This window comes from Gastrolobium bilobum, unplaced genomic scaffold (assembly GCF_033153095.1).
Source record: "Gastrolobium bilobum isolate Gb01-03AN ecotype WA unplaced genomic scaffold, APGP_CSIRO_Gbil_v1 utg32371, whole genome shotgun sequence".
In the NCBI taxonomy this organism is placed as follows: Eukaryota; Viridiplantae; Streptophyta; class Magnoliopsida; order Fabales; family Fabaceae; genus Gastrolobium; species Gastrolobium bilobum.
In genome coordinates this window covers 403,721-414,358 of record NW_026898885.1, presented here as the reverse complement: position 1 = coordinate 414,358, position 10,638 = coordinate 403,721, and the positions used below count along the sequence as shown (strand labels likewise).

The following is a 10,638-nucleotide window of genomic DNA, read 5'->3' as shown; positions in this document are numbered from 1 at the left end:
CCATATAGATAATGATTTAACATGGAAGAGTAGAAGACTTCATTGGTAAGCTTTCGGATTTGGGTGGGAATAATCACCAAACCATGGAAGGTACTGATTGCTCTGTCCCTCTTTTTTGCTCACTCCATTTATTGCCTTTTTGAGTTTTGATGATATAATCAAATTGCACTAAGAGTAATGTGCTTTCTTGGTAGTTTGCATTTTAGATGGTCTCTGTTTTTTTTATGTCTTTATTGATTGTGTTATTATTTCCCTCTCATCTTGTTTTACTCATCTTCACTGGCAAGCAAGTAGCGGGTCTAGTTCAGTTAAGGTCATTTATTTTTCCTACCCAGTTTTTAGCTGATTTAATTAAGGCATGGTACTTAATTGTTCTTTTCTTTTATTTTGATGATCATTACTCGTAGCTCAAACTGAAACTGTCATGACTGGGGAGAATCAGCATGTTGAGGATACTTCATCATCAGAATTCACTTGGAGAATTCACAACTTTTCTAGCATTACTGCAAATAAGCTCTATTCTGAAATATTTGCTGTTGGTGGCTATAAATGGTATCGTGCTTACACATATATAATGCTCATTTTTTCAGAAATTTTATTTCATAGGTGTACGTATTTTCAGTTATCTGTCCTTAATCTTGTTTTACACTTGGCAGGCGTGTGCTTATTTTCCCGAAAGGCAACAATGTGGACTATTTGTCCATATATTTGGATGTTGCAGAGTTAGCTAGTTTGCACAATGATTGGAGCAGATATGCAGAGTTTAGCTTGGCAGTAGTTAGTCAAATCCATAATAAGCACTCTGTGATAAAAGGTAGTCTCTTCTCTTCACTTTGTTCTTGACAGTTGTTACAAGATGAAGTACCATGCATGTATGTAGAAAAGAGCGTTGGTGTAATTAAAAGTGAAGAATGTTGTTAGATGTTTGTTGCAACTAATCCAAGAGCACTTAATACTTGAAGTATCTATTTTTGTTCCTATACTAATTTTTCACTGAGAAACCTGAATAATTGTGTTAGATTTTTATATCAAATCCACATAACAGTACCTCTCTGTATATCTTACTCATCTCCAATGCCATATCTTCTTAAGCATTTATTTTTGCATATCCTGATAAAAATTTCACAAACCTAAACATACTTGTTTCTTTTCATATGCCTTTGGTCTTCTCATTCAAATTTCACTTCATTAAACATTTTCACTAAATTTGAAACTTCCACTTGTACATATATTATTTTCCTTTTAACTTTGGATCTAAATCTGGATATAGTTATATTACTTGTCTTAAATGAAATTGTTAGTATTAACTTGTTAAATACCACCAAGCACGTGGATCAACTTGTAAGGGGTTGTTCCAGCTTAATCATTGGTCTCGAGTTCGAGTTCCTGGGAATGCAACTGTGTTAAAATCTTGGTAGGGAGAATTTTGCAGCCCATGTGGTCCTACTCAGCTCGAATCAGATCAGTCGAGTAATCGGTGAACCGATGGATAATATAAAAAAAAGTTTTGTTAAATGAAACAAAAAGGAAAGAATGAAGAAAGTAAAATTTCACGTAATTTTTGGGAATAGACATGGGTCTTGTTGTAACTTCATTTTACTTGCACCATGCAGACACGCAGCACCAATTCAATGATCGAGAAAGTGATTGGGGTTTCACTTCCTTCATGCCACTTGGTGAATTGCATGATCCTAGTAGAGGGTATCTTGTGAATGATACTCTTGTAGTTGAAGCCAGGATTGTTGACTGGACTTATGATTCAAAGAAGGGGATTGGCTGTTCTAGGCTAAAGAAAGATCAGGAGGAAAAAGATAACAAAATCAAAGAAATGGAAGAGCCTTACCTTTACACTGTTATAAAGGTTCCTAGTTCCTAACTTGCTTTTTTAGAATTGAGTATTGTTTGTCTTTACCATGATTGTCCCTGTGAGTTGTTTAATCAAATTGGATTTATATATTACTGATAACATGTGATACTTCTTAGTTAGCACGAGATGAAGACCTTGCCGTGCAAATTGGAAAGGATATATATTTTGATCTTGTAGACCATGACAAAGTGAGGAGTTTCCGTGTCCTAAATCAGAGGTCTTTCAACCTTTTCAAGGTATCATCACTAATCACACCATTTGTCCTCCTGGTAGAAGTGCTTTGACCTGGCATGCTATGACAATTATTGCTGTTTCTTTTCTAATTTGCTCTGATCTCAATCATAAATATTACCTTTTAAAATGTTGGTTTTTCATTGAAAAATTGGAAAACATGAGAAATTAATATTCTAACATAAAGTGTCTTGAACTATTCACAATTAAGAGGGAGATAATGTAAAATCGTCCGTATCCACAGAATTGTATTATTCAATGCTGCTGAGTGGAATTAATTTCAAAACAGGGTTAACTCGGCAATTTCATGCCATCGATATTTTTTCAGTTTAATTTTTTCAAAGGGGGTGAACAAAGTCTAAAATTTTGTATTTTTTCTTGCAAGGATTTAGTGGCCCATACGATATCCCCTTTGCAAGGGATGATACCCGTTGAAGAGTTGCTACTTGCTTGAATGTCAAAGGATGGAATGTCATCCAAGATGGATTTGGAAATGGGAATATTTGATAACCATCATTAAAACTTCAAATTTTGGATGCCTGATTGTTGTGGCTAGTGCTTTTGTTGCTAGTCTTCTTACTTTTTGGACAAATGCATTAATTTTTTTCACTATCTTCTCAAATTTTATAGTCAAATACGATAAGAGTCATTGAACTGGAGAAAGTTTAGTTTGTGAACTCCTAAATTACAAATCATTATTTTAGTTGTATCCTTTGATAAAACAATTACTTTTTAGAACGGTACCAAAATATAAAATTTCTGATGCTTTAGTTGGAAGGAAATAAAATATATAATACGAATCTTTGTGGTTTTATGTTTTTTGATTTATGAAGTTGGTGATGATTGCTCAACAGATGCTCTATTTTCAGAACTTTGATTTTTACATCTGATTTCTAACCTGTGATATGTAGGAAGAGGTTGCTAAAGAGTTTGGAATACCAGTTCAATTCCAGCGCTTTTGGCTATGGCCAATGCGTAAAAACTATACATATCGTCCTAATCGGCCATTGACACACATTGAGGAAGCACAACCTGTAAATTTTTGAGCTTGCAAGAAGCTTTTCCTTATTATTATGATCATATTCCCCTCTTCAATCTTCTTATCTATGATTTTTGCTGCTCTGACTGTTTAGGTTCATGCTTTTTATGGCAATGTTGGTTTTCTAAAGTAAATGAGCTCCTTTTAAGTTGTATCCTACATTTATGTTTTTTGGTTAAATCTGTTCTGTGCTTCATGTCATCTTATATCAACCTGCTAATTTCCCGGTTATCCTGGCTGGTTGCATTGTTTTAGATTCCATTTCTCAGGTTGGACCAACATTTGATTCTCTTGGCTTTGTTATTTTTATTTCTGCTATCTTTGCCTAGCTGTTTTATATTTCTTGAATCTTGAAAGTGAATAAAAAATGCAACCCATATAAATATTGTTCATACTAATTGTTTTGGATCCTGTAGTTTGTTCTCGTTATGTTGGTGTTTTTTTTTTTTTTTTGGGAGGGGGGGTGTGTGCTCAATTTTTGGTGATCCATTTCTGCCTGCTGTTGGTGCTTAATTTTGAGATCCATCAGTTTCTCTGTGATCCGAAGTTGTACTACATTTTTTCTCAATCTGATTAACATTGTAGGTTGGACAATTCATAGGGGAAGCAAACAATGACCACAATGCAGAATTAAAATTGTTTTTGGAAGTGGAGCTTGGGATGGTAACATTTGTAGTGTGGATGTTGTATACTACTTTGATAGCATGATACATTGATACTCAAACACAGTAATGTTAACAAACTACGTTATTATTTAGGATTTACGACCAATTGCACCACCTGACAAGAAAAAGGATGATATGTTATTATTCTTCAAGTTATATGATCCTGAAAAAGAGGAGCTACGGTATTGAGTAACTTCTCTATTTTGACATATGTTGGGGTAAAAGGTAGACCTAGTTTTACATGTATGTATTTCCCTATGATTGCAGTTATGTCGGAAGGCTTTTTGTGAAAAGTACTGGTAAGCCATCAGAAATCATGATGAGGTTAAATGTAATGGCTGGTTATGATCTGGATGAAGTGATTGCACTTTATGAGGTTGGTTTGTGTTGTATCCTTTAATATTAATCAATTGAAAATTCATGATAATTTTTATACTATAGTTCATCCATATATGATCTAAAACTGTATGCTTTTTGTCATGAATTATCCCTCCCAAAAGCTTAAGTTGTTAGGATAGGTGAGGACACATGAATAATTTTGTATTACATTTCTAAAGGGTACCCTCACACAAGAGCCCTTTGTGCGATAGTAGGGACAATGCACATGTCCACCTACCTTATAGTTAAATTTAACCTTTTATTGTAGGGCTATGATACCATGTCATAAATGAAATCTCCAAAAAGCTTAAGCTATTTTGTGAAGATACATGAACAATTTTGTATTATATCTCTTAACACTTCTTTACCAGCTTCCTGCTAAGCTTGGGTCAAACAGTTATGGTTTTGATTGTTTAGTAACTAAGCTTGTTAGTGATTTGATGACCAATAAAGTACATCATGTTCCATTAAATTTTTTCTTTCCTGCTTAAGCAGTACTGGATGAGAGAGGATTATTATTTTTTTTTCTCATGGCATCTTCAGGTTCTGATATCCACAAGTGACAAGAATCATGTGGCATTAGTGAATTAACTGTTCCTATTCTTGAGCAGGAAATTACGTTCGAACCAAATATCATTTGTGTTCCGATTGATAAGAAATTAACATTTCGAGATAGCGAGGTAAATAAATTATATATGCAATTGATGCACATTGAGATAATGTATCTTTGGTTGGAGCATTGATTTTATATATATATTTGCAGCTAGAAAATGGAGATATTGTATGCTTCCAGAAACTGGATAGTGAGAAATGTGTCCGCTATCCAGATGTGCCTTCATACTTAGAATATGTGCACAATTCCCAGGTATTTTCTTTTTTGGGTTCAATTAGATGCAATTTGTTTGGTTTGAAGATATGCAAAAATGTAAGCTACCCTTATATTTGTTCACACTATCATGTCTAAATTATATTACTTTCCTCATATTCGCGGTGTGCGTGCAGGCATGTATCTGTATGTGTATCCAATAGGACTTGCAAGTTTCATTATGTTTATATTGTAAGCTATCAGCTGATTGTTTTTAATCTCTAATGGATGTATTTTAGGTTGTTCACTTCCGATCTCTAGAAGAGCATAGCTTTTGCCTAAAGATGTAAGCATTTTGGAATTCATTGGAGTGATTCATTATATTTAATACTATTGCAGTATTTTTCTTGCGAGAAGATTTAAGTATTTATATATTATTATGCTTAGAATCCCATCCTTAACATATATTCTTTGTTATAATTTCTAGGCCAAGGCTCTATAAATATGATGATGTAGTGGAGAGAGTTGCTCGACAACTTGGTTTGGATGATCCATCCAAAATTAGGCTTACCCCACACGACTGCTCCTCTCAACAACCAAAACCCGAGCCTATTGAGTACCGAGGGGTGAAGCATTTATCTGATATGCTGGTTCACGACAATCAGGTGGATATAGTTCAATCCTTCATAATATCTCATATTTAAAAGCAAAACATCTTACTCCTTTCTTGTATGTCAGACTTCGGATATATTATACTACGAAGTACTTGACATCTCTCTGCTAGATTTACATGGTTGGAAAACTCTGAAAATTGCATTTCACCATGCTACCAAAGACGAAGTGAGTACAGGGATCTGATTTTCTTCAGGTTTTCATCTAGACTTTTTTCATATTGTTTTAATTTTTTTTTTTATTTGTTTACTCAGGTGATTATTCAGACTGTTAGACTCCCAAAGCAGAGTACTGTGGCAGATGTCCTTGATGATCTTAAAACAAAGGTGGCTTTGTGTGATTTTTGCTTTAGTTTATTAACTTGCTTACATTGTACAATGCTACTAACAGAACACTGCTTTCACAACTGTACCCAACTTTTGCTTATGGCTTCATCTGAGGTTTTTTTATTTATTTATTATTTGTTTTTTAACGAAGGCCTGTGTTTTTGCAGTTATAGTATTATATGTCTAATGCTCAATTTTTACTGAGAGTACAGGTGGCATTGTCTCATCTTAATGTTGACCTTAGGTTACTTGAAGTCTTCAATCACAAGATATACAAGGTTTGGCGTAACATCTATGTTCACTGTCTCTGTTTATTATTATTCTTGATTATTTTTTGATTAAATTATTGGTGAATCAGGATTAAATATTCTAAATTTAGTGTTGAGTTGTGATCCTCCAATTGCTTATGTTGCTGAAAATATAATTAACTAGTGGAGAAGAGCCTAATTTTATTATTGAAATATGTTCATTCCATCCTTCCTCTGCCTGTGCAGATCTTCTCTCCGAATGAAAAGATTATAAACTTCAATGATCAATCCTGGACATTACGTGCAGAGGAGGTAGCAGTTTCTTTCTGTGTGTGAGTGGGGATGGGAAGGGAGGAGATAGTTCTCAGTCAATGAAGTGTTCCCGCTTTTATTTATTCAAATAATAGCACCAATGGATTTTTTTTCCAGTTTGTGTAACAAAATAAACTAGTCTTTTTTCTGGTTGTATATAAATTTACAGATTCCGGAAGAAGAGAAAAATGTGGGTCCACGTGGTCATCTAATCCATGTCTATCATTTCACTAAAGGCGCAGATCAGAAACAAATGGTAAATAGTCTTAAAATTGTTCAATTCCCTCTGTACAATTTGTAATATTGACTTCAATGGTTTGCCAAACCTTGTGTAATTTTGTTTTCCATTTGATATGTACAGCAAATTCAAAACTTTGGGGAACCCTTTGTCTTGGTTATACATAAAGATGAGACTTTGGGTGAAATTAAAGTGCGAATACAGAAGAAACTTCAAGTTCCTGATGATGCCTTTGGCAAGGTATTTCCTGTTTCTCCCGTGTTTATCAGGCTTCTTCCTTTTATTGAGGGACGGATAATATTTCAGTTAGTTCACCTAATTTTTGATTATTTTTCTTGTTTGGGCAGTGGGAGTTTGCATTTGTTTCAACAGGGCATCCTGAGTACCTTCAGGACAATGACATTGTATCCAGTCGTTTTCAGGTGCATTCATTTATAAATAATTTTTTTTTCTTTTAAAGTCAATTGATAGTAAGTACCATTTTCATATGTTTGAATTCATGTTTACATTGTCCTTTTATTTTATGTTGGGATAGAGAAGAGACATTTATGGTGCATGGGACCAGTATCTTGGGTTGGAGCATAATGACAATGGTCGCATCCCTAGGGTAAAGGAGTTGGAGTTGCTAGTTTCCAGCAACCACCTAGCTAAAGAGGATGTGCCTTTGTTAACTGAATTTCTGTTAAAGTATCCTTGTGTTGGTTTTCGTGATGAAGCTTCTACAAACAAGTATCAGGGTTTTGCCTATGGTTGCTTGGCCGAGCTTCTGAGGTTTCTGGGGTCTTGCAGTGTTATTGATGCGGCTGGTGACCGCAAGCAAGAGCTTGATGACTTGGTTGCTAATGTTCGGTGCTGTGCTTTTTCAGACCATAGCTGGCTTGACCGCCTTATTCCATCCTTTGGGTAGTGTTAAGGTGCTTTTCATAAGTTGCTAAGATGATGAGCTCCTTATTCCTTCCATTGGGGAGTATTAAAGTGTTTTTCAAATATTGATAAGATGATGAGCTCCTTATTCCTTTCTACAAATGCAATATTCACAATCGTCACAGTCGTATTACTATTTAAGTTTCTTAGAACTTGAACTTGACACTGGTTTACTTTCATTGCTATGTCGTTGGTTTTTGTCTGTTTTGTCTTTTGCAACTTGTGGATTTTTATTTTTATTTCGACTCATATTATGGTGAGGGTTCAGAGTTTTTTTTTTTTTTTTTATTCCCCGAATAATGTCATGCGTAGCTACACTTTGGTTTCAAAGGAAATTTTAGCCCCAGATTGTCATGAATATACATTGAACGGTAATATTTCTTCAGAACTTTGAAATTAGTTCGGACAGACTTCAATGGACATCATTTTTGATATCGACGAGATTGGTTTGAAACTTGATAAAATATGTCTTGTTTATAAGTTTTACATACAGAAATCGTTGCATTTGGAATTAGAACACATGAAGAAGATGTTTTGTCCTTTATTGTGAGGGTTTAGCTGAAGGTGACAGAAGAATAGCTAGTGCCCCAAGATTTTGATTATGGCTTCTTTAGCAAGTAAATCTACACATCTGTTTTTTCTCCCTCTTGGAATACATATCCAAGCTAAAGCATCACTGCCAACATCTAGAACCAGGGGAAATGGCAGTGATGTTGTTTGACACACCTGGTTCAGAAAAACCTTGAAGAAAATTCAAATTCCAAATTGAAAGCACAATTAGCCACCATGTCTTCAAGGGGAAGAGGATGAGGAGGTGTTTTGGCTACAAAAAGAATATTTGTAGTTACACCAGTCCAATTGTCAAATCAAAAGTTTACATTTCTACCAAGCCATAAAGCATACAAGTCAAACTTTGCAAAGATTTCTCCACATCGGGTAGTCATAGGACTCACTTGAGATCTGTTTGATGAGATTCATCTTCCTACCATGCTTGGCTACAAGAGTTTGAGCCTAGAGTTGGGATGGGGAATGGATTATAGACCGGACCATCTTTTGAAAAAAAGTCTAAATATACTTTCTTAAATTTTGAAGGACTAGACATCCAAAGTTTATTGGTTTACAGATTTGATCCCAAGAAACTAAATGAGCTTTCCCTTTAGAATCAATGTCATTTTAGATGAAATGCTTTTGAATCTTTTCAATATCATCACAAATACCAAGAGGAAATTAAGAAGATGTTTTGCATACGAAACATAAGATAGAGGATATAACAAACTTAGCCAGAATCACTGCGTGTGCCATAGAGAAATTTTGTTTAATCCAGCTATTTAACTGACTATGCACCCTATTCATTCATTCTTTGTTCAGCCATCACTCTCTCGCTTCATTTTGGCTCGTAGATGTAAAGAACCAATTCAACCCAAAAGCTTAAGTTGTTGCGTGAGGTTACTTTAATGGCTTTTATATATTTCAACACGCCCCCTCATATAAGAGCCCACTGGGCTTGAAGGGTGGACAATGCACAGGCCCACCTACCTGTGCAAAGAAAGAAATTCCACTAGAAAGAAAGTGGGGGCGGTAAGGATCGAACCCGGGACACGAGGCTCTGATACCGTGTAAAGAACCTTAGGATACACCACCCAAAAGCTAGCTCAAAGGGTGGGAGTGCCAAAGGCCTTATAAACTCCACATTAGTTGCTCTTCAACCAATGTGAAACTATATATCTCAACACTAGATATTTGCTCAAATCGTAACAATGTCTTGGTTCAACTTTGATTTTTGTTTATGGTTAAGATTATGAAGAAATTTTTATTTTGGATGTTGAACTTGTGTGAAGTATGGCATTGTTGGTAGAATAATTGTCTGATTAAAGAACAAGATTGTTGCCACTTAAATCAATGATTATTAATTGATTATTTTTATTTTGAAAAAAATATTTTTTTAGTACAAAATAAATAATAATAATTTTAAACTGCTAAGAAAGTGAAGTTAGAAAGTCGTATTCTGCACTGCATTTGGTATTCATGACTACGAGGTTTACAAAGCCTTAAAAATATTGGAGTCATACATTGCTATAATTCGGTAGATACGGAGTGAGGCTTTTTGACCACTATAGTTTTTTTTTAATAATTAATTATCAAATTGACTCTATTTATAAATTATTTCAAAAATTTAATCTCTCCAGAAAATATAACACCAATCTGCCCCTATTTGACCGTTGACCATGAAGCATACCCGAGTACACCCCCTACCTACCCGGGTATATTTTGAAATTTTTTACCTACTCGGATACACCCCTCCCTACCTGGGTATATTTCTTGAATCTGAAAAAGTGTTTGAATTATTTACCCGGGTAGAGAGGGGCGTACCCAGGTAAATAATCATACCATTGTTGTGTTCGTCCATCCTCTTTGTGCGAAGAATCAGAGAAAGCCATTGAACAGTCAAAACTCTTTCTCATGTCATCCAGTTTTAATTGCATAGAACCAATTGCCTCTTGAGAATTTTCCTTCTTGACAATGTGACTACTACCAACTTGGTCCAATTCCCATCGTAGGATCCTCTTGTCGAACTTGGCTAGTAGTGACCTCAAGTAACTTCCTTCTATCACTAAAAGCCAACTTGCTGAAGGGAACCATTCCCTCATTATTTCCAACAACCTCTTGTAACCTAGAATATTCACTATTTGACCTACAAACCTTTATTGACAACTCCACATCAGAGTGAGGGGGTACAAAGCTCTATTTTGCAACAAAGTACTACCACAATCTTGTTCGCTGGGTTTAACCTCAAGCAATAGAACATTGCAAGATTTATCTACGGACTTGACTGAGCCATGATAAACATAGTCTACTCCATCTTCCCTTCCATGGAGAAAAAAAGTAGTTGAACCATCAAAATCACCAATAACTTCAAATACAGGTGCCCATAG

At 35.1% G+C, this 10,638-nt stretch overlaps 1 protein-coding gene across 1 annotated transcript; it reads left to right on the top strand.

The window, feature by feature from the left end:
- Positions 1–7,895, top strand: LOC133285043 (ubiquitin C-terminal hydrolase 12-like). Its single transcript, XM_061482199.1, has 21 exons — positions 1–90; positions 408–552; positions 657–814; positions 1,614–1,861; positions 1,984–2,103; positions 3,010–3,132; positions 3,723–3,800; positions 3,896–3,984; positions 4,070–4,178; positions 4,792–4,860; positions 4,944–5,045; positions 5,285–5,331; positions 5,473–5,650; positions 5,724–5,825; positions 5,912–5,983; positions 6,196–6,261; positions 6,478–6,543; positions 6,713–6,799; positions 6,905–7,021; positions 7,129–7,203; positions 7,317–7,895. The coding sequence occupies exons 1-21, from the start codon at positions 84–86 to the stop codon at positions 7,686–7,688; spliced, it is 2,430 nt and encodes an 809-aa protein (XP_061338183.1). The 5' UTR covers positions 1–83; the 3' UTR covers positions 7,689–7,895.
- Positions 7,896–10,638: the final 2,743 nt, after the last annotated feature.

Bases quoted from the DNA above. Each gene is read 5' to 3' on its own strand.
- LOC133285043 (XM_061482199.1), top strand. The intron at 4,861-4,943 runs GTAAATAAATTA...ATATATTTGCAG, and splicing joins TAACATTTCGAGATAGCGAG to CTAGAAAATGGAGATATTGT. The intron at 5,826-5,911 runs GTGAGTACAGGG...TTGTTTACTCAG, and splicing joins ACCATGCTACCAAAGACGAA to GTGATTATTCAGACTGTTAG.